Genomic DNA, 22,369 nt, shown 5'->3' with positions numbered 1-22,369 from the left:
GGCATGAGGGCAGCGAAGCCCGTTCGGGGGTGCTGGGAAAGGGAGCGGAAAAGTTAATCCCAACTTTTTGCGCTAGAAAAAGCATCTGGGGAAGCTCCCAGAGCCCTGGGAGGGGCACGAACCGGCGGCTGCTGGGTCCTTTCGGGGTTTCTCTCCCCTCCCGGTGCCCAGCGCGGCTGTTTCCTCATTCCAGCCGCATCTGAAGTGGATTTTTGTTTCAAGGGAGAAGCAGCGACAGACAACCCGGTTCACCCCGCGGGGCCGGGGCTGTGCCGGGGCAGGGCCGGGGCGGGACCGGGGCCGGCGGGGCGGGAGCGGCGGCCCCGGGGGCGGTGAAAAGGAGCCGGGGGGGCCCGAGCGCCGCCGCCGCCCGCCATGAGGGCAGCGCTCGCCCCCGGGGTCCGCCTGCTCCGAGCCCTCCCGCGGGACAGCCGGTGAGTGGGAGCGGGGAGCGGGATGCGGGGACGGCACCGGGAAAGGGACCAGCTCTGGACATAGGGAACGGCACTGGGATAGGGACCGGCACCGGGCTGGGGATCGGCACCAGGATAAGGATAAACCACGAACACAGGGACCAGCCCCGGTATCGGGACTGTCACCAGGATCGCGACCGACACCGGGATAGGAACTGTCGTCGGGATGGGAATCGGCACCGGGACGGGGACGGGCTCTGGAACGGGACTCACTCTCTCGTGGACCGGCACCAGAATGGAGACTGCCCTGGACACAGGAACTGACCCCAGGCTGGGGACCAGAACCGGGATAGGGACCGGCCCTGGGTTGGGGGGATGGGGGAGTTTGCACTCCACTGGTGACTGGCAACCACTGGGAAGTGGAACTGGGATAGAGAAAGGTCCTGGACAAAGGGAGCAGCACTGGGCTGGGGACTGGCCCTGTACCGGAGGGTCACTCGCCTGGGGGCCGACAAGAAGACAGGGTTTGGCGGGTTGCTGCCTGCAGGGACCAGCACCAGGATGAGGATGAGCCCTGGAATGGGGACCTGCCCTGGATGGGGGAGTCACCGAGGGCCCGGCATCACCCCTCAGGCACCACTGTGAGGCAGGATCAGCCCACACTGGCTGCAGCCCAGGGGTGGACATGGCCCAGGAGGGGTGTGGGGGGTCTCTGAGATGCTCAGCAGTGCCCACCAGCCTCCAGCTGTCCCAGGCCCTCAAAATTCAGCGGGATGTAGCCAACACACAACACAACCTTGCCCGCTGCCTTCCCTTTTGGAGAGGGGATGAGCCCACTGCCCATTTAATTTCAATTAGCGTTTTGATTTTTTGGAAGCCCATTGCCAAACACTCCCCCTGTTTTTCCATCAGCTGGAATGTTCCCTGCCAGAACACATGGGGTAAAAAGAAAACAAACAACACCCAAGTGTCTGGCCCAGCCAGGCACTGCATGTGAAGTTTCTCCTCCCTTTCCTCACTGTGATCCTCAGTGATTTTGGGTAGTTTATTCATTTTTTGGGGTGGGAAGCAGCAGTTTTCCAGCTACAGTTCAGCCTTAGAGCCAGCAGCCCAGTGCAGGGAGCTGCCCTGGGTTTGCAGGGTGCTGGTTATTGCTGCAGCTCCGGGGAGAAGTGAAACTGTGATGAGGAGCAGGATGGGCCAAAACCGCAAAAAAGGGCTTTTTTCTAAACTTGGAGCAACCCCGTGACATGTCTGGGTGCTGCAGCTGCCCCTGACCACTTGCATTCTCTGTGCTGCCATAAAACCCTTCCTGAAGGCTGGATGGTCGCCGTGGAGATACTCATCCTGCTCCGGAGAGTGCTGGATCATATTTGGGCTTCTCTAGGCTTTATCTGTCGGCTCTGCTGGGAGCAGCATCCCTATCCCTCAGCCCAGACCCCTTTTTCCCCCATTTCCCTGCATTTAATCCAAGCAAAAATTATGAAGTGTCTGTTTGGTGGAGGAAGGGAAGCTAGTATTGCTTAGGGCATCCTGCCCCCTGGCTTTTTTTTTCCAGCTTGTCTTTAATTAACCCTGGCAGTGATGATGAATCAGCCCAGTTTCCACCCGTGACACCAGGAAGGCACTTGCTCACCCCGTGGCTCACCGGGATGGCTGCTCGAGGAGGGGGAAGCACTGCTTGGTGCTCCCCATAAAACTCAGCTGACCTTTTCAAGCTGCATCCTGGGCTATTTTGGGGGGGCTGGTCACCTCTCGACTGGCTTGGCTGAGGGGGTTCAGGTCACCAATCTGGCAGAAGAGTCCCACTGGGTACTGAGGCCCCCAACCTCTGTCCCCATCCCTGTCCCACCAACCCTGAGCTCTCCGCTCGCTCCCTCCCGCAGCTATCGGGGACTGACGCTGGTGCTGACCTTCCTCTGCTACACCAGCTACCACCTCTCCCGAAAACCCATCAGCATCGTCAAGGTGAGCATCAGCCCCACCCCAGCTGTGGGGACAGAGGACCTGGAGAGGGGCTGTGGGGCTGTGGAGAGGGGACGTGGAGAGGGGCTGTGGAGAGGGGACGTGGAGAGGGGACGTGGAGAGGGGACGTGGAAAGGGGACATGGGGCAGTTTCACCTCCTCTCTCTCCCTGCAGAGCCAGCTGCACCCCAACTGCTCAGCCTTCGGCCCACACCCTCGCAATGTCTCCAACAGCAGCACGTGGTGCAGCTGGGCACCCTTTGGTAAGGCTGAGCCACCCCAGGCACCCCAAAACCTACGCTCCTGGCAGCTGAGCTGGGCTCCCCCCGTGCCCTAAAGCTGGGTCGTGGCCAGGGTTTGGCAGGGGGCCTGCTGCTCATAAGGCACCCGGAGGTAATTAAGCAGCGAGCTCTGCCCCATGCCCCCAGGCCAAAGGGCAGCAGTGCCTGGTGGAATGTAGGACAAGACAGGACCAGTTCCCTACACTGATGGCACCTGGCCATGCTCCCAGAAACTCCCATGGGGACAAGACTTTTGGGGACAGGGGACAAGACCAAGCCAGCAGTCATGGGGAGGGGTCACAAGATGGGGGCCAGGCTGAGGTGGCCCTAATATTTGTTTTCCAGATCGGGACAACTACAAGGAGCTTTTTGGGGCCCTGGATAATGCCTTCCTGGTGGCCTACGCCATCGGGATGTTTATCAGGTACCCAAGGCCTTTGCACCCCTTTCCCTCCACACACCAGTTTGCACCAGTGTGCCAGGAAACTGGTTTCCCTTGGGATGCAGTTATGGGAAAGCAGCCAGAGATCCTCTCAGGATTTGGGCTCGGGCTCAGTGTGATAATGCCCGTTGGTGGCATCACCCATGACAGCTCCTGTTGTGCTCTTCCCTCTCTCTGCAGTGGCATTTTTGGGGAGCGCCTCCCCCTGCGCTACTACCTGTCAGGGGGGATGGTGCTGAGTGGGCTCTTCACCTCACTCTTCGGCCTCGGCTACTTCTGGGACATCCACGTCCTCTGGTACTTCATCGTTGTGCAGGTGTGTCATGCCGGAGGATGCCCGGGCTTTACCACTCTGGCCTCATCCCAGTTTTTCAGTGACCTTCAGGGATCGGGGTGGCCCAGTTTCTGAGTGGGGAAACGCCAAGTGTTTCCACTCCCCGCAAAACCCGGCTGTGGTGTGGGCGTCGAAACCGCCGGGTGTGCCCATCTCCAGGCAGTGCGGGCAGCCGGTTTGGCAACACCAGCCGCTCCCAGATTAGCCATGGGAATGATGGGAATGGCTCCAGGATTGCCCCAGCAGGGAAAAAACCCAGACCAAGTGTTTTCTCAACAGCTTTGGGATGGGAGTGGCTATTTCTGAGCCCGGTTGTCCACGAAGCAGTGCGGGGGCTGCGCTCTGTGGCTGGAGTCGGTGCTTCCTGGGTGATGCTCCCCATCTCTTGCCAGGTCTGCAATGGGCTGGTGCAGACGACCGGCTGGCCTGCCGTCGTGGCGTGCGTCGGGAACTGGTTTGGGAAGGGAAAGTGAGTTTTTTCCAACGTGTCCCACCCCAGTTCCGGTCCCTGTTGGCCCCAGCAGCCACCCCAGTGACACTGACCCCGGCTGTGTCCCCACCAGGAGAGGTTTGATCATGGGCATCTGGAACTCGCACACCTCCGTCGGCAACATCTTAGGGTCGCTCATTGCCGGTGTCTGGGTCTCCTCTGCCTGGGGCCTGTCCTTCATCGTGCCCGGCATCATCATCGCCACCGTGGGCATCATCTGCTTCTTCTTCCTCGTGGAGTGTGAGTGGTGTGATCCAGGGCACAGCACACAACCGGTGTGACACACACAGTTTTCCACCTTACCCACTCCCAAGCATTTTTAGCAATCCCAAATACTTGCTTCCGGCTTGTGGCAAGCAGGAATGGGGATCTGACCACCACAGGGATGCTCAGCATCCTTTGGGGTCATCGAGGCAGGCTCTTCCCCCATGCCAGTTGCTCCCCTGAGCTTGTCTTTCTAGGAAACATTTAGGAAGTCCTTCAGGACTTTAGTGGGGTGGAGGGTATCCAGAGATGCAGCCAAGACCTAGGGGTTCCCAGTCCCTGTGAGATGCTGGAGGAAGAGCAGGTGGAGTGGGGCTGGTCCAGGCTCTCACGGGATATCCCTTCTCCCTGCAGATCCCGAGGATGTTGACTGCAGTCCGCCACTGCATCATGTGAGTCACACTGATTCCCAATGGGCTTGTCCTGGGCTGGGTGTCACTCAGGGTACAGTAAAACAACCAGGGCATCAGGTTGTAATGGCAGGAGTTAGAGCAGTGTTCAGTTGTCATGGGGGATGCTCGCTGTGAACATCCTCTGGGTCACGCCCTGGCAGCGAATCCAACCTTTCAGCCCCTTCCAGCCAGGAGAGCCACATCTCCTGCTCATGGCTTGCTTTTAGATGGCCTCTGATGAGGATCCTGGAGGAGTGACCACCAGTGAGAAGGATCCTGAGGCAGTCACCCCCAACGAGGGCCCGCTCAGCCTCTCAGGCCAGAGCAGTGTGGATCGCTCCAACAGCCCCAAGGAGCCAGCTGAGGAGCCCGCAGCCATCAGTTTCCTCGGAGCGCTCCGGATACCCGTGAGTGTGGGATGGAGGAAAGAGCAAAGCCAGGGCAGCTCAGCCCATCAATAGAGTGTCCACAGGGTGGAAAACTGGGGAAAACCCCACCGTTTATAGGAGTTTGGGAGAAGGAGGCTCCTCTGATATCCCCTCCTCTCCTCCCAGGGCGTGGTGGAGTTCTCCCTGTGCCTGCTCTTTGCTAAGCTGGTGAGCTACACCTTCCTGTACTGGCTGCCCCTCTACATCGTCAACGTTGGTGAGTTCTGGGGACAGCAAGGCAGGAGAGAGGCTGGCAAGGGAGCATCTCCTCACCCCTCCCCTCTCTCTCTTGCAGCTCATTTCGGCGCCAAGGAAGCTGGGGACCTGTCGACCCTCTTTGATGTCGGGGGTATTTTAGGTTCGTCACGTACCCGACCGGAGGGGGTGGATCAGGAATGATTTAGGGACAATCCTGGCCTTGACCAGCCTTGGTTGGTCCCCTTCACAGGCAACACCATTTCTTTCCCCAGTGAGGTTTATTCAGCATTCATAGCGCTCAGCAGGCAGCAAACACCCCTCAATTTTATTTTGCCATCCAGGTGACCATCGCAGCCCCTTTCCTCAGGTCTCACTTGCTCAGACACTCCTTTTCCTTAGATAAATAAAACATTTTGCAAGTGTGGAGGAGACCACAGCTGCACGGAGGTGCTGAGAAACCATCTGCAGGGAAGAAACGGCAGGGATAAATCAAAGCTCTTCACTCTGATATTATTATATTTAACCTTGAGGGCACACTGGTCAGAAGATGGGCGTTGGATTTTGGGCTAAGCCAGGGTGAAGTTTTGCCTTTGGGGTGGTGTGACTGACACCTCGGACTCCTTCTTGCAGGGGGGATCTTCGCCGGCCTCGTCTCTGACTACACCGGCGGCAGAGCCACCACGTGCTGCGTGATGCTGGTCGTCGCCGCTCCCATGGTGAGCTGTCACATGGGGACAAAACCCCGTCACGAGGGTTTCCCCTCCTCTGGCTCCTTTGAGTCACGGCTGCCTTTCCTCTTCCCGAGCGCCCGGGATGAGCTGGTCACGCGCTCGGCTGACATGAGAGCTGGGATTGATCCACGAGCCCAGATGTTCCCAGGGAGGATGTCCAGCTCTAGGGACTGGGAGAGGGTTGCAGAGAGCTTGACAACTAAAAAAGCCCTTTAGGGTTTTTGTTTTTTTTTCCTCCATCCTGCTGTAGCCCTGCTCAAAAAGCCTTGTCTCTTTGATTTTCATCCCAAAAGCCCCCACGCCGACGGCCTCATGCTCCGCTGGAGCTTGGCCCGGATGTCCTTCCCGAGCACCTGCACAGAGCTCATTTGGCTTCGCTGCCACAAAAACATGGCTAATTAGCTGTAATCCAAGCCCGGCTGGCTGTGGGATGGGAGCCTCTCCTGGCCGAAGGAGCTGGCGCACGCTGGGAAGCAGACAGGCCGCGTCACGTCCGCGGCCCCGATAGCACCGTCGGGGCAAATTAGCGTCTGGCTGCAGCCGGCGGGAGGCGGCGGAGCCTCGCCGGCCATAAATCGTGGCAGCACCTCGGTTTGCCAGCTGCCAGGTATTTCATCTGGCAGGCAGCCGGCGGGATGTGGAGGTCAGGGGCGCCCTCAGCCCCCCGTCGTGGCCGGCACTTGGTGCCGGCAGTAATTCAGGTCCCCGCATTCTCCGTCCCATCCCCAGGGTGCTGCTGCAAGGAAAGTGCTTGGGAAAACAGCTGGAATAGCTGTAACTTGTTCACCTGGTGTCTCTTTTCCAGCTGTTCCTGTATAACCACGTCGGCCAGAATGGCATTGGCACATCAATAGGTAAGGAGCTCCATGGCACAGCCGGGCTCCCAGGCTGGGATTTGGGGGACGGTGGGGTTGGATGAGTGTTCACTGACTGCTGGGTGGAATCTCTGTGGCAAAATGGAGATGGATGCATGGGACAGTGATGCCAACACATGGGCCGGGGATGATGGATCCAACATCCTGCTGCTCCCTGCACCTAAAGGTTTAATCTCTTCCTGGGTCCCTCTGCAGCGATGCTGGTCATCTGCGGTGCTCTGGTTAACGGGCCCTACGCGCTCATCACGACAGCGGTGTCGGCAGATCTGGTAAGAGCTGCACCTCAGACCCTGCCATGCTGCCCCTGCACACCCAAAGGCTGCTCCCTCCTTCCAGAGGGATGTTTTGATGGGATTTTTGTATTTTAACTTTGTTTTCCAATGCCTCCAAAGCCCAGTGGAGAAGGGCAGGGCTGTCACACCTGCTGCTGTGCTCTGCATCCTGCAGCTTTTTTTTTCCTACTGCTTTTTCACCTTGGCCACATGACTGTTTCAGCCATCGCTGCATCTGCCTCTGAGCACAAGCAGAGTGGAAAAATTTGCTGGGAAATCACCTGGCAATTCCTGTCCACTGCTGGCAGTCCAGGTTTTGCCATGGTTTGGCTGCAGGCAGCGTCTGAGTTTGGTCTTCCCGTCCATGGCTGGGACTGACACATGGAAATTCCTGCCTGGGATGTTGGCCTCATGCTGGGACTTGCCAGCTGGGGACCCCGAAGCTTCTTTTGCTCCTTATGTTTCATTCCTTCATCCTTGCAGGGAACCCACGAGTCTCTCAAAGGAAACGCCAAAGCCCTTTCGACTGTCACGGCCATCATTGATGGCACAGGATCCATCGGTGTGTACGGCTGGGGGGTGCCAGTGCTGGGGGTCCCTGTCCCCTCTCAGCTGTGAACAGGGCATCTCCTAATGTGGCTCTGTGCCCCCGCAGGTGCCGCGCTGGGGCCGCTGCTTGCAGGGCTCATCTCTCCCACGGGCTGGAACAACGTCTTCTACATGTTGATAGCAGCCGACGTCCTGGCCTGCCTGGTAGGTCCCTCCTCAGCAGGATGCTTTGGCTACCTTGGAGTTTCACAGGCTCCCTTTTAGCTGGCCACTCCCTGGTGGAGGGCAGGGATGATCCTCAGGAGACAGCCGGGCACAGGGCAAACTGCAAAGGCCTGTATCCACTCCAAACCCCTGCCTCCATTCACCTGGCTTCTCCCAACAACCTCCTCCTCGCACGGATTTAATCCATGTGACCTTTGCTAGGAAGAGCCGTAGAACTGACCTCCTGGTGATGGAAACACTGAGGTCGAGGCTGGTGGCTGCAGAGCCACCGGCCTCCCAGCCATCCTCCACCTTCCCTCTTGCAGCTCCTTGCTCGTGTGGTGGTCAAAGAGGTCCGTGGCTGGTGCGGCTACATGGCGAGGAAGAGAGGGTACGTACGTCCCACCCCAGGGTGGCCTCCGGTCCCACGATGCCAAAGCACGGTGTCGTTGCCGCTCCAGAAGGATGTTTGTTACCCCTTGCTGTCACTGCTGCATCTCCACGTGGGCATCGTGTCGGGCTTCACGAGGCCGTCTGCCCCATGTCTCGCTCCCGTGGCCACAGAGACATTTCCACCTCGAGCCAGGGCAGCACCCGGGGGATTTTAACCATCAGCACCCCACAAAACTCTCAGGGTGCTAAACACACCGTCCTTGTGTCTTTGTAGCTCTAGTGTGCAGCTAACAGAGTCAGTGATGGATGGGAATTAGCTCGGTGTAAGTATCTCCGTTTGAGCCCTGAGGATTAAATGCAAACACAAGCCTGATTTGTCCTGATTCTGAGTTTCACTTGGCAGGCTCAGCCTAGAAACAGCCACTTCCCTGATCATTTAAGGGCTGAGATCAAGATTTGGGAATCAAAGGGTCAAATCACGATGGCCGGGGAGGAGAGTGCAGGGTGGGCAGCACATCTTTGTCTCCAGCTGACTTACTGGATGTTGTCCCAGATGCCCAATTGATTGGCATTGATGAACTCACTTGAAACAGCTGAATTTATAGGCTTTACCCACCTGTGCTACTGAGCTTGATTCCACACGGTCTGGGCTTGCTAATCACCGTAGCCAAATCACTGCAGCCATGGTATAAATAATCTCCAAATCAGCACTGGCTTGGCTATGATTGCCACTGACATCCCCCTGTGACACCAAGAAGGAAGGGGCTGCAGCCAGTCCTGGCATTGGGGGTGCCAGACCCTGGCCCCCTGCGAACATTTGGTCCATTATGTCTTGTGTTTGCAGGTGAAAGACCAATAGTCTGAGCCTCGTGCTGTGGTAAGTGCGGCCCAAATCTCCTTCTCCGGCCACCGGTGGAGGGCTGTCGAACTCCTCTCTCCTGTGCCGGGGCTGGTTTGGATGAGGGCTTTCCTGGAGGGGTTGGCAGCACCAAATTCCAGCTGGTTTGTGCTGGGGGAAGCAGCTGGCTCAGTTTGTGGAAATACTGCAACATCCCGAGGGCTTTGGGGAGCGCCTTGTCTGTGGAGCAGCTTGCAGAGAGGAGGCACAAACACTGTGGTCTTTCTGGGGACATTTCAGCTCTGGCCAGAGACAAAATGGTGGCTGGATCTCCTCCTCGTGCCTGCTTCTCCTCCTTGTGGTGCAGATGGGGCCAGGCTTTCCCTGCAGAGCCGTTTTCCCTTCCCATCTCTCCAGCAGAGCTGCGGTGCCCATCACACATCCCAACGCGTGCCACCGCGCTCAGCCGCTCGCTTCTCTCCCCGCAGGTTTAAGGAGTTCTGACGTGCCCCCTGTGAGCTGCCCCACGCCCAGAGGGAGGAGAGAGGCTGGGGCACACCGGGAGCTCAGGTGTCCCGGCAGAGCCGAGGCACAGCCTCAGGCACAGCCCCGCGGGCTCACCACCACCGAGGGTTGGCTTCCGACGGAGGCAGCGGCGAGGAGCAGCCCAAGGGCCCCGGCCAGCTGGTTTTCTGGGTCGGTTCTTCACTGTCAGCCGTTTTATTAATAAAAACATGCAAAAACTCCGTGCCATGTCCTGGAGGGGCTCAGCCAGGTCTTCGTGGATTTGGGGGCGATGATCACGCCCCTCTTCTTACTTTTCTCCACATGCAGCCTCTTGTTTGTGAGCCTGCCCTGCTCTTGTTTGTGAGCCTGCCCTGCTCTTGTTTGTGAGCCTGTCCCATCCCAACACTTGGGATTTCAGGACCTGGATCAGGACAGTGATGCCAAATCACTTTAAGCGCTGCCTCACCAGCGAAGTGCTGCTTATTCTACGTAGACAACATACCTGGGCTGAGCCCAAATTAAGCTGAGTTTATTCCTCAGCTCATCCCACTGAAAAAAAAAACAACAGTGTTTTCCCTGATTGTTATGATTCCTAGGTCATGCTATTTAGCCTCAAAAGAAGAACATGAGTCAACCCCCACGCCACAGCAAACACCCGCTCGCATGCTGTGGCCACTCTCAGTCCAGTGTGGGCAGCTGATGATCTTCATTAGACACCTCCTAATTAGGAGGGGCCCCAGAAGGTTAAGCTGGCACCGCTGGCTGCCGGCTCTGTGGGCTCCCCTGGCAGGGATGGGGCTCAGAGACCTCCACAGTGTCACCTGACTAAGGCCAGGGCCAGCTGTGCAGCCAGCTGTGCACTCCTGGGGGGCCCAAATTTTGATGTGTGAGACGCTGGGGTGCACGGGGTGCTCGGATGCCGTGGGTTGTGTTTCCAGCCTGCTCACTGTCCAGGGATCATGCCCAGGCAAGCTCCAGTTGTGCCCGGTGTAAACCTGAACTCTAACTGACTTCACCTTCTTGGATCTTAACCCGAGGAGAAAACATCTGGGCCTGATGTGATTTTATTAAGTGCTGATTTCATCAGCGGAGAGGAAAAAAAAGCCGGGGGAAAAAAAAAAAAAGAGGAGACTTGCGGCCAGTTGGATCAGCTCCCTGTAAACCCCTGAGGGCGATGGAGCAGCACAGGGGGACAGGCAACTTGGAGAGTGGCAGCTGCAGGTTTGAGGTGGCCTTTGGTCCCCTCACACTGGCCAGAGATGCTCAGTGGGGCTTGGAAACTCATTGGTTGCCTGGGAGAAAAAGCAGAAAAAATGGTGGAGCAGGCAGAGAAAAGCAAAATCACCAATTACCCTTTTTTCCCAGGAAAATACCAACCCCCCTAGGGCAAACTCTCACGGAGTCATAGGGAGAGGTGTCACAACTGTGTCTGTCCTCAGCAGAGCCAAAAGGCTGACACTGCAGTGTCCCCAGGCCATGTGGCTCGTGGCACGTGTGGCCTCTGAGGGGCCTGAGGACCCGGCAGCGATGCCACTGGGCTGAGAACGGCTCTTTCAGTGCACGTGTGACGGAGGTTTCGTGTTGCTTAATTACCATCCCTCTGTGCTGGAGAGCTGGAGCACTCAAAATACATTTTCAAGCAAAAATCCCACAAGCTCTGACACACACAGGGGCTTATTGCAACGGCAAGTTGGTTTGGGGAATTTTTTTTTCCCCTTTCTTCCCTTTTTGTTTGCCCCCTCCCCCATCCCCTCCTGCCTGTTCTTTCAGCTGACCACAGTTTTTCCAGGACAAATTTAGGTCTGGGCCATGTCCCACTCGTGTTTGGAAAGTCTGAGCAGCCTTGGCTGTGCTGCTGGGAGCGAGGAGAGAGGGCACATGGCCCATGGCAGTTTTAAACTTAAAATAAAGAAAGCCAAATGCCAAAGAAAACCCCAGAGCTCGCTGAGATTTGGGATTGAGGGGTGGGCAGGAAGGCGAGAGGGAGATCCCCTGGGTTTGCCTCAGCCAAAGAACTGTTTAAATGGAGCTGAGCTCCTCTAGGAGGAGCCTGGAAGGCTCACCTCTCCTTTTTCCTTCTCCGACAGAGAAGGGGCCGCTGCTTTTCCCTGTGCCACGAGCTCCTTCGGCACCGCGCTGCGGTGAGGGGTTGTGCCAGCACGGACACGCGTCCCCCGCTGTCCTGTGACGGGACAAATCCCGCCTGAAACGGGCTCTTTTTGAGTTTGGCAGACGCAGAGCTTGGGTTTTTCCGCGGGTGACCCCACAGCCCCCCAGCACAGCGATACCGTTCACCCGGGGGGTGGGTTGGGAAGAGGCTGCTCATATTTTGGAGGAATGCTGCTGGTCCGCCGGGCTGCTGGGGAGGTGAAGAGGTGGCTGGGACACGGTCCGTAATTACCTATGCAAGGAGCAGCCGGCAAAGGCTGAAGGGCTTTTTAATTAGCAGCCAAAGGCAAAGCAGGATCCAACAGCAGGGAAGCTGAAGTCAGCAAAGTCAAGGTGGAAATCTGAGGGCAGCTTTTCCAGCGAGGGTAATTAAGTGCCGGCAGAGCGCAGCGTGAGGCGTGAGGAATTGCCGTCATTCAAGGACCTTAAATCAAGGAGAGGAGTTTCCCCTGCAGGCACTGGCGCTCCCTCCATCCCTGCTTTGGCGCTGCTCCCCGCCCGGCCTCGGGCAGGACAGAGCGGCTGCCCTCAGGGTGGTGAGCCTGGGCACCCGCATCGCGGTGCAGGAGCATCCCCACTCGCCTCTAACATGCCAGGCAGGGGATTTAGAGGGGAAAAGGGATGTTTTCCCTCCTGACCTGAAAGCAGCCTGGCTGTCCTAATCGTGCCACCTGCAGTATCTTTTGACATGTGCCCTTTTGGCATGACAGGTTTCTCTGCCCGGGATTCAGCCTGATTTTTTGCCTGCACAGAGCTGGCATCTCGGGACACGGCACAGCCGGTGCTCCCACCCTGCCAGGGGAAAGCTGGGACCATTTGCTCAGTTTGGGCTGGAGCAGGGCTCCTTGGCTATCCCATATCCCAAGCTCCCAACACCCTCATCAGCAAGTGAGAGGTTGGGATTTAAGCCAAACCCACCCTCTCACTGCACAACAATTTAAAAATAAAGGATCAGGGTGCTAGGCAGAGGTGGATGTGCTAATGAGAGGTTATCCTCTGGGAGCTGAAGGTTTGGGATGGGGACAGCAGCAAAAAATCCCCATTTGGGGCTGGTTGGAAAGCAGCTTCGGCTCATACCAATTCTTTGACGTGGTCTTTCCTTTCCCAAAAATAAACAGGAACTGTCTGGAAAGCCCCTGTGCGGAGAGGAGCAGAATGGTCCAGAATAAATAAATACAGGGAGAGCCCAGCTTGAGTTCATCCAGCCGGTCGTTCCCCACTGCCAGGGGTGGTGAAGGATGAGGATGAAACATCTTGGTGGGGGTGAGAGCACATGGGGCTCTTTCTCCAATTAATAGGATTTTGGGGAAAATGCTGAAATTGCCTCCTTAATCATGTCTCTCTTGCAGCATGGCTTTCCATTCTCCCCAAAATACCTCCCCGCACCATCAACCTCTTGATTGATTTTAGTCACACAGTTTAAGGGAAGGAAAAAGCCCTTTTTTGGGTTTATTTACAGCGCAAAACGGGAAGAATTTTCACATTTCTGCTTTTAGGGTCGGGTTTTTAGTGCCCCCAGTACTTTTGCCGTGGTTGGCCCCCCATCTGCCCTACTCCAACCCTGGCAAAGTGCCACCGTGGCCTCACCGAGGCTCCCTCAAATCATCCCACCAGCACGGGAATAACGACATGGCAGGGGCACACAGACAATCTCCGTGTTCATAAATGTTATTAAGATGATGAATTAAATATGAATTTTGTTTCAGGCATAACTTCCAAATCACCCAGAGACCCCCAACGCGCTCGTGTTGCACAAACGCTCGGCGTGTTCCTCAGCACGACCGTTCGGCTCCCGTGGACAAAAGCGTCAGGATGGGAAGGGGTCGAGTGTTTCTCCAGTTTGGAAAGCAGGGACGCCTCTCCTCCGCCTTTTTTGGGAGTGTACTTACCTTTTTTTAGCTGCCTGAGTTCGTGCTCCGGGGTGCTGGGGCATTTGCTGCCAGGGAAGCATCGTCTCTATGCCCGCTGGCTCTGGCTTATCAGGCTTTCATGTCCTGACGGTGCTGTTTGGTGACTGACAGCTGTCAGGACATGGCTGAAAGAAGCCCATTGGTTCTTTAATTTACTCTCACCATCTTCAGTTCGAAATGAAAAATAATAATAATAAAAAAAAAATCTCTAAAATGGAGAAAGAGTTAAAAATCTAAGTTTCTGCCCTGAAGTTTTTGGCTATATTGCCTCTGACCCCGACTGCTTGGGGCTGTCTCACGCTTGGCTTTGACCTCACTGCAATACCCGCTGCCTGCTGAACCGTGGAAGGCTGAGCAGCTCCATCCCCCTGGCTGGGGCTGGAAAATATGAGCCATAACTCACCTCACCTGTGGGGACCTCTCCCTGATGCAGCAGGGGTGGTAAAGGCTCCTTCCCTGCTCCAAAACGGTCACGGGATTCTCCAGGCCACCAAAACCTTTTTCTCCTGCAATTTAAAAGCCTTTTGAAATTTCATGCAAGAAAAGAAACTGTTGCCACCGAGGGCACAGAGCAGCGATTGCTGTGCAGACACCCAGCCCAGCTGCTGCTGCTGCTGCCAACAGGTTCATCTCAGCACAGGTTGATGGCTTGGCTCTGCTTCCCTGAAAAAAAATTGGAAGAGAAATGGGATTCAACCCCATTGCTGCTGCTGCAAAACATAAGGAGTGTTTTTTTTCCCTGCAGGAGGGAAGATATTGGAGTTGATCAGCAGCTTCAGCAGGACCTGTGCTGGAGTGAGCTGTGGTTTGAAGCTTTAGGGCAGCAGCAACTCTGAGCCTTCAGCCCCACCCAGGGTGACACCTTGGGGTCCTTCACACCCAGGGGACACTTGGGTATCAGCAAGGGGGGTTTCCATGGCTGGCAGGACTGTTCTGCACAGGGAGGTGAGACCCACCTTTCCTCTGCACCCCCGGGAAGGGCAGCTTTCCATGTGCTGTTTTGGCATTATTTTGCCTGTTGTTCCCTCCCCCCTCCAAAGCCCCTGGTTTCCAGTCCAAGGGACCATCCCCAGCAATCCACAGCCACACACTGATGGTTTGTTTGCTTGTTTTTTCCCCCCCAAACCCTCAGGTCTGCCCCAGGAAAAGGTGGTTCTCAGAGGCACCATCACCACAGGGCTGGCCAAAAGTGACATTCCTAGAGAATAAATAACGGCTGAGTCAGCGGTTTCTGAAAGAGTTTTATTAAATGACAGTGCAAAAGGAGCAGTAACAAACTATCTCTTGTGGGTAACAATAACAAACCATCTCGGTTCAGTTCAATTCCCTGAATGAGGGACAGCACCAAGTGCCTGATCTCAGCTCGCCTGTAAACGAGGAGACAAAGGTTCTAAAGCCTTGGCAGATGCAGAGGCTTGAGGACCCTGGGGAGGAAGAGGCTTGTGCTCAGCCCAAACCCTGCCTTTAACGATGAAAGCTGCAGTGCTGGGTGCAAGTGACCTTCACTTGCTTTGCTGGTGCTTCCTGAGCTCGGAAAAACCACCGTGGTCACCTCCAGAGCAGCCTCCTGGTCTCCCTTCCTGGTCTGTCCTCACGAAACTGGGATTTTCTCTTTGCAGGGATCGCTGTCTCTAGCTGCTGTGGAGTGGCTTGGCATACACGGGCTCCATGAGGTGGTAAATCAGGAGCAGGAACAGGCACCCCAGGAAGACCAGGCTCATCACAGCCAGGAGGACGAAGCGACCGATGAAGAAGGAGTCCACGATCTGGGGGGAACACAAGCACATGTCACAGCCCCAGTCTGCTCCTGGAGCCTGGAGGGAGCACGCCACAGCCTGCAAAAGAGAACCTCTGGGGCTCCCCCAGATTTCTCCCCTTGCTTCTCATCCCTGGCATGGGATGAGCGACAGGAATCTCTGCAAAATGCTACTTGTGGGAATGTTAATGTGGAGCAGCACAGTACTGAGCACAGGGAAGGGACACAAACCAAGCCCTGGAGCAGCTCTCCCCACTCACAAACCTCCAGCCCTGATTCCCTTTTAGAAGGGAAATAGTGGGAAAAGAAGAAAAAAATTTAAAAAAGAAGCTACAGCAGCAAGGCTAGACACAAAGAGAAGCCAACAGCGAGGAGGCTGGTTACAAAATCCCCCTCTCTGCTCCCGAGACCCCCCCGAGCTTTGCTCAGCCCCAGCTCAGCTTTATCCATCACATTAGCACATGCTCAGCCCTGGTGCTGCTGCAGAGACAGTCTCTGGTGAGCGAAGTGCTGGCTCCTTCTGCACGTTTCACTTTTTAATTAGCCAATTAGCAGAGTTTTGGTGCAGAAAGCCCAGGTCATGTATTATTGATAGGCAGGGCAGGTCCAGTCCAATTGAAGATCCATGAAAAAAAAAAAAAAAAGAAGCTTTCCAATTGCATTCGCCTCCCGGGCACAAACACGTGCTGGGCTGCCCTTCATCTCGCTCCCAACCTTCACACAGGCAGGTCACATGCAACACAGAGAGAAGAAAAGAACCTTACAAGTATCTTTTAGTAGGGATTTACACAGATCAAAATCCAGAAAAGCAATAATTAACGCGCATTAATAATAGAACAGAGGAAACGGCACCTGAAAGGCCACAAAACTTTGTGTGTTCAGAGCCCAAAGAGCTCTGGGAGAGCTCAAGGTGGCAGCTCAGGCAGCCTGATGGAACCCCAGGTTGGGGGAGATCCTGTGCCTGAAAACACAGATGGCTCCATGCTCGAGCACAGCAATAACCTACAAAGAGAGCTGAAGAGCAGTTACTGGGCTTAAACAGAAAACACGGCTGGGGGAAAGCGAAAGGCTGCAACATCGGAAGGAAAATTATAAGGAAAGGGGGCGGCAGAGGGGGAGCAGGAGCTGCTGGAGCTGGGAGGGACCAAAGCAGGGGTGTGATGGCTGTGCAGAGCCCCTGGGAGCCAAATCCCAGAGGTCAGGGTGGAACAGCACAAAAATCAGGGATTTAGTCAGAGAAACTGAGAGACAGCGGCCCCAGGAGCCACACAGCCCGTGCCAGCCAGAGACTGTGCCAGAGGAGGAGACCAAAAAGGCAGCGCAGGGCCGTTCCCGGGGCCTCGGGGCACCCTTGCAGCCCATCCCTGGGATAAAGAACCATTCCCAGGGTTTCAGGATGGCCCCATCCTTGGGGAAATGACGCATCTGGGGCCATTCCCAAGGTAAAGGCCCATCCCCGGGGCCGCAGGGCAGCAGTCAGGGATGTGCAGCAGGTAAAGGCACATCCCCAGGGTCCATCCCCGGAGCCTCAGGGCACCCTCGGAGCCCATCCCTGGGATAAAGGCACATCTCCAGGGTCCATCCCCGGAGCCTCAGGGCACCCCCGGAGCCCATCCCTGGGATAAAGGCACATCTCCAGGATCCATCCCCGGAGCCTCAGGGCACCCTCGGAGCCCATCCCTGGGATAAAGGCACATCTCCAGGATCCATCCCCGGAGCCTCAGGGCACCCCCGGAGCCCATCCCTGGGATAAAGGCACATCTCCAGGGTCCATTTCTAGAGGCTCAGGGCACCCCCGGAGCCCATCCCTGGGACAAAGGTACATCTCCAGGATCCATCCCTCGAGCCTCAGGGCACCCTCGGAGCCCATCCCTGGGATAAAGGCACATCTCCAGGATCCATCCCCGGAGCCTCAGGGCACCCCCGGAGCCCATCCCTGGGATAAAGGCACATCTCCAGGGTCCATTTCTAGAGGCTCAGGGCATCCCCGGAGCCCATCCCTGGGATAAAGGCACATCTCCAGGGTCCATTTCTAGAGGCTCAGGGCATCCCCGGAGCCCATCCCTGGGATAAAGGCACATCTCCAGGGTCCATTTCTAGAGGCTCAGGGCATCCCCGGAGCCCATCCCTGGGGCAAAGGCACATCTCCAGGGTCCATTTCTAGAGGCTCAGGGCACCCCCGGAGCCCATCCCTGGGACAAAGGTACATCTCCAGGGTCCATTTCTAGAGGCTCAGGGCATCCCCGGAGCCCATCCCTGGGGCAAAGGCACATCCCCGGGGTACCGCCCCCCGCCCCCGGGCCCGCCTGGCCGCTCAGGCCCGGGCTCACCTCCTCGGCGCTGGCCGGGGCCGGGCTCTCGCCCTCGCGGGGGAAGAGCAGCAGCGCGGCCGTGAGCGCGGCGGCTCCGAGCACCACGGGCAGCGCGGCGACCCTGCGGGGAGAGCGGAGAACGGCGGGGCGGGCTCAGCACCGTGCGGGCCCGTCCCCCCTCCCCATCCCCGCGGCTCACCGGGGCCGTCGCGCCCCGTCCCCGCGGCTCACCGGGCGCGGCCGGCGCGGGCCAGCGCCATCCCGAGCAGCAGCGCCATGGCCCAGAGCAGCAGCAGCGCCAGCACCCCCGGCCCCACGCCCAGCGCGCCCGCCATGCCGCGCCGCCACTTCTGCCTAGCAACCGCGCCGCCCCGGCCAATCAGCGCCGCCCGACGCGCACCCCGCGCTGTCTATTGGCTGAGGGGCGGGGCGCGGGGCGTGACCGCAGCTTTCCCCGCCCCACCTGACGCGAGTTCGGCGCTTCCCATTGGCTGAGGGGCGGGGCGAGGGGCGGGGCCGGCGCCTTTCCCGCGCTGCCGGAGGCGGGGGCGCGTCACGGCCGGTCCCGATCCCAATCCCAATCCCGATCCCAATCCCGCTCTCAGTGGGAGTCCTATTGAAACAAGTCCCTGTTGAACCCTGGCCCTCCTTGTCGTCATGGAACGCCCAGAACTACCCACTTCAGTCGCCCCCCGTCCCGCGGCTGTGGCCCCCACCCGGATCTCGGAGCTGCTCCCGCTGGAACTGGAATTCCTCTCCTCTCCCAGTGCAGGCGGGTCAGTGCTTGGTTACCCAACTCGTGCCCACCTCGCTGCGGGGAGCGCCTCTGAACACGCTTTCGCCCCCAAATCCTAGAAATTCAACTGTCCACGCCCTCAAAATATTTAGGGGCGAAATCAGGCAGATTTGGTTAATACACAGGGACTACCAACAGGGTTTTGGAACAGTCATACTGGGGAGCTGGGGCAGCCAAGCCAAACCATGGGGATTTGTCAATGCTTTGAGCATTTTCTAATATCAAGGCAAGAGAAATTTCCATTTAAAATCAGTTTTTCAACCTGTTTATAAATCCTGCCTCTTCACCATCCTTCATCTTGCCCATCAGACCCTGGCCAGTGTGGTTTGATGAGTGACTTTGTCATAGAATACCAGAATCCCAGAAGGGTTTGGGTTGGAACGGACCTTAAAGACCATTTTATTCCAACTCCAGGCACTCAGCTCTCAACTACCAGTTAACCTGAAAAAACACTGATATATTCCCTTTCCCCCCTCAAATGCTTGAAGTCTGAGGATGCTTTGGCTGCACAGAATGTCACCCAGGTGCTGTTTCCTGTCACTCCTTGCGATGGGAGGAATAAACCAGCAGTTAATTGTGCTGTGCTGCACCGACCTGCCTCTCCCTGCGAGGAAATCAGGGTCGCCGGCGTGATACCAACCACCTCAGCAAGCAGAGCACAAACTGTTTCTGACACCTGCCTTTACTTGGCATCGAGTAGGAACCGGCTGCCAACATATTAAAAGCGTATGTTTGATAGCAAACTCCTTCCCGCTCCACCTTGTGCTGTTAATCCCACCAGGCAGGTTTTTTTCCCCTCTGCAAACCCCACATCCCCGATGTCCATCTTCTCCTCTGTTATTCCCCAAGCTTCCTGCTCCTGTTGGCAAGCAGAAATTACAGATTTGCTCCTGTTGTTTGGGAACATCCCTTCGCTTTTCTCTATTTTGCCATTTCTTTTCCAGTCGTTTGTAAAACCCCAGATTTCTTCTCCACAGCCCTGTTTTCAGCTGGAACCTTCTTTTTCTGCCATTCCTCTCCTGTCTTTTGGCTTTCCATCTGAAAGTGATAATTTTTTGTCCATCAGCCAGTGAGGCTTTTTCTTGATTTATTTTTCTCTTCTACCTTTTACCCACAGCTTTTCCAACGGCCTCTTTAACTTCTTCCTGTATTGACCAGATCTTTATTTCTTATCTCCATCTCCTGGTAGTTTCTTGATGCTGGCAATGACAACATCAAGCCAGTTCAAGAGGTTGCAGCAGGGAACATGAATCATCCAGCTATTGAGCCCAGTGATGGACTGCACCAAATCCCAGGTATTTGGCCAGAGGTTGAAGAATAAATCCAATATACACTCCAGCAACCACATCCAGCGGCCAGGTTTGAGCCATGCTGCTTGTTGTTTTCAACCCCACCATCAAAACTGGGCTGATGGCAACTCAAGCACTGAGGTTTGGATTTGAAATGATGTCCAGCAGCTCCAAAAAGCCTATATATTTATCCCTATAATATTTATTCATAGGGATATAAATTATATATATATATATCTGTAATATTTATTTGCATGGTCCACAGGGTACCACAGTGGGATTATGGTTTCTTTGAGCACAAAGGAGGCAAATGGTAAATCCACAGCTAAGGGACTGGGAGAAGGAACCTGGGAAAACCAAGCTCATTGGTGTGGTATTTCCAAGCACAACCTTCATTAGAAATTTCTTCATCCCATCTGCAACAAAACTCATCATCCTAAACACATCCCTCTTCTGCATCTCAGCCTCCCCCTGGCATCAGAAATGCTTGGCTGGGGATTTGCCTTATGGACTGCTCTGGCAGCTGGTCAGTTGAATGCAAAGATTAGATTTTATGACCAAAGGATCATTTACTGCTGGCCTAAAATAACTTTTCCTTCCATCTTTTACCTGCTGGGACTTGGTCCCATTTACTCTTTGTATCAGAGTTGCATTGCACCTGGAAAAAAAAGGTAACAGAAAGTAGGAGAAAGGCAATGCTGAGTATAAAAGGTAAATTAAAAAATGTACAAACGCACTAGAAATTGAGGATTTTTGTGTTGTTTGCATGAATCTGGGAGAAGCTTCATATTTGTGGTGGTTGTTTTCCAGGATAACTGTTAATATGGGGGCGTTTGCTGGTGTCACAGGTCCAGGTTTCTCCAAGACTTTTGACTTGCACCACGTGACATTTGCATCCAAACCCTTGTGCTGGGGACAGGACCAATGACAAGTGATATGGTAATGATTGATTCCAGCTCCATTGTGTTTGATAGCAATAATTTAGGTATCATAAAGCCTTTCCTGGCAAGGCCCTCAAGGAATACCGTGCTTTGAACAAGGAGAGGCAGATCATCCACGTGCTGTTGGATGCTCACGGCCCAGAAAACCCAATGCAAAGGGTTTATTTGGGCTTAAATAATTCTCCAATGCTGAGGAATGATTTGAAAGATGCTTCATCACTGCAGGTAATTTTTCCCAAGGGAAAAATCAGGGAATTGTGGCATTTCTTGGCAAAGGCACGACAAAGATCCTGATGGTGGAATTGTATGAAATGGGCTTGGCATGGAGATGCAATTAGTGCTGAGGCTAATTAAACGCTTGGCCCAGGAGGACGGAGAGGTGACCTTCCTTCAAGGCCTGCAAGACAGGATCATATGGATCAAAGCTCTTTTGTAGGACCCCGCTCAAGGAGCAGGTCCTGGAAGTGGAGCGGGTTTGGGTCAAGACGCCCTTTTTTTTTGGGTTAAAACCTGCAAGTCCACCATGCCCAGCTCATCCTGGTGGCCAAAATAACCAACATGGCCTACAATCAAATGATAGTGAAGGATCAGACTCTCGCTGGCAGAGTGGGAAGTGCTGGATGGGGGAACTGATTTAAAACTCTTCGCGCAGTCGTAAAACTCCCGGTTTTCCGGCTGGAGCTCCTCGACGCTGCAATATTAGAATTAAAAAGAAACAGGCGTTGATGCAAGCAAGAAAATATTCTGCTCCTGATTTAAAGACTGGCGAATTGCTAAATATTTTTATTAGCAGCAAATTTGCAGCTTGCTGGAACTAATTTCACGCCCGGTAGATATGGAGCTTAAGCTGGGAATGGCGTTAAATTACTCTCTTGTAAAGGTGTTTAAGCCTCGTGATGGGGATCTGTTGGATGGTGGGGACCTGGCTGGGGACCCCCTTTTTGAGGGGGACTCCTTGTGGGTTGGGAGCCCCGGGATGGCAGTCGGGGAAAACAGCATGGGTACCAAACACATCATTTTCGTCCTTGGTGCGACAGGACCCACCAGTCCCTCTCATTTTAATAAATTTGGTTGTGGGGGTTTGGTGCAAACCAGCGTGATTGTGGGGCCCTGAGATCCTCCAGCCCAGAAAGATGTTGTTTATATTTTAGGGATGTTTTTGGCCTGTTTTGGAGATTGTTTGGGATATTTGGCGTTTAGTCGATTTTGTTAAGTTTTAAATTTATTTAACGAACATTAAAATTTTATTTAATTGATTTAGAAAAAATATTTAATTTATTTTAATTGATTTTTTTTATTCAGGACATTCCAGGTTTAATTAATTTAAGAGATAGGTAGAGGTGGGAATGAATGTATCCCCAAGTACCACTTGCCCTCCATGCTCATTTTTTCCATGTTTTCTTTGCCAGCCTGAGGTTTTACTCCTTGCCAATGGTTTTCCAGCCCAAATCCCTCCCTCCTCCTTCTTCAAAGCCTCTGAGTGGTCCAGGAACCCACCCAGCTTAGTGCAGGGGAAAAACCCATCCCGTTTCAATTTGTCCAGATACAAACTGGGACAGGTGCAGGGATGGGGTCAGAGGTTGCAGAGCTCGAGAAAGCAAAGTGAAGGCGTTGAGAGGA

At 55.2% G+C, this 22,369-nt stretch overlaps 2 protein-coding genes across 6 annotated transcripts; one reads left to right on the top strand and one right to left on the bottom strand.

The window, feature by feature from the left end:
- The first annotated feature begins 363 nt into the window (after positions 1–363).
- Positions 364–9,815, top strand: SLC37A2 (solute carrier family 37 member 2). 3 transcript variants are annotated; one of them, XM_027710783.2, is made up of 19 exons: positions 364–434; positions 2,300–2,381; positions 2,554–2,641; positions 3,005–3,083; positions 3,282–3,417; positions 3,828–3,904; positions 3,999–4,165; positions 4,544–4,581; positions 4,809–4,988; positions 5,136–5,226; positions 5,305–5,367; positions 5,838–5,923; positions 6,744–6,792; positions 7,009–7,082; positions 7,569–7,647; positions 7,741–7,838; positions 8,165–8,229; positions 8,506–8,554; positions 9,076–9,110. In XM_027710783.2, the coding sequence occupies exons 1-18, from the start codon at positions 376–378 to the stop codon at positions 8,546–8,548; spliced, it is 1,554 nt and encodes a 517-aa protein (XP_027566584.1). In that variant the 5' UTR covers positions 364–375; the 3' UTR covers positions 8,549–8,554; positions 9,076–9,110. The 3 variants fall into 3 exon arrangements, with proteins under 3 accessions (XP_027566584.1, XP_027566585.1, XP_039240688.1); XM_027710784.2 differs by lacking the exons at positions 8,506–8,554; positions 9,076–9,110 and adding an exon at positions 9,558–9,815; XM_039384754.1 differs by lacking the exon at positions 9,076–9,110 and having other exon boundaries at positions 8,506–8,604.
- Positions 9,816–14,876: 5,061 nt separating this feature from the next.
- TMEM218 (transmembrane protein 218) lies at positions 14,877–18,058 on the bottom strand. 3 transcript variants are annotated; one of them, XM_027710796.2, is made up of 3 exons: positions 17,955–18,058; positions 17,742–17,844; positions 14,877–15,421 (listed from the first exon to the last, which is right to left on the bottom strand). In XM_027710796.2, the coding sequence occupies exons 1-3, from the start codon at positions 18,056–18,058 to the stop codon at positions 15,287–15,289; spliced, it is 342 nt and encodes a 113-aa protein (XP_027566597.1). In that variant the 3' UTR covers positions 14,877–15,286. The 3 variants fall into 3 exon arrangements, with proteins under 3 accessions (XP_027566597.1, XP_039240686.1, XP_039240687.1); XM_039384752.1 differs by lacking the exon at positions 14,877–15,421 and adding an exon at positions 15,449–17,556 and having other exon boundaries at positions 17,685–17,844; XM_039384753.1 differs by lacking the exon at positions 14,877–15,421 and having other exon boundaries at positions 17,464–17,844.
- Positions 18,059–22,369: the final 4,311 nt, after the last annotated feature.

This window comes from Pipra filicauda, unplaced genomic scaffold (assembly GCF_003945595.2).
Source record: "Pipra filicauda isolate LSUMZ 115617 unplaced genomic scaffold, ASM394559v2 scaffold370_size807399_pilon, whole genome shotgun sequence".
Classification (NCBI taxonomy): domain Eukaryota; kingdom Metazoa; phylum Chordata; class Aves; order Passeriformes; family Pipridae; genus Pipra; species Pipra filicauda.
Note: the sequence above shows the minus strand (reverse complement) of the source record. Positions and strands in the feature narration are given on the sequence as shown.

Bases quoted from the DNA above. Each gene is read 5' to 3' on its own strand.
- TMEM218 (XM_039384752.1), bottom strand. From the start codon at position 18,058: ATGGCGGGCGCGCTGGGCGTGGGGCCGGGGGTGCTGGCGCTGCTGCTG. The intron at 17,845-17,954 runs GTGAGCCGCGGG...CTCTCCCCGCAG, and splicing joins GCCCGCGCCGGCCGCGCCCG to GGTCGCCGCGCTGCCCGTGG. The intron at 17,557-17,684 runs ATGTGCCTTTGC...TGGACCCTGGAG, and splicing joins CGGGGGGCGGTACCCCGGGG to ATGTGCCTTTGCCCCAGGGA.
- SLC37A2 (XM_027710783.2), top strand. From the start codon at position 376: ATGAGGGCAGCGCTCGCCCCCGGGGTCCGCCTGCTCCGAGCCCTCCCG. The intron at 4,166-4,543 runs GTGAGTGGTGTG...TTCTCCCTGCAG, and splicing joins CTTCTTCTTCCTCGTGGAGT to ATCCCGAGGATGTTGACTGC. The intron at 5,227-5,304 runs GTGAGTTCTGGG...TCTCTCTTGCAG, and splicing joins CCTCTACATCGTCAACGTTG to CTCATTTCGGCGCCAAGGAA.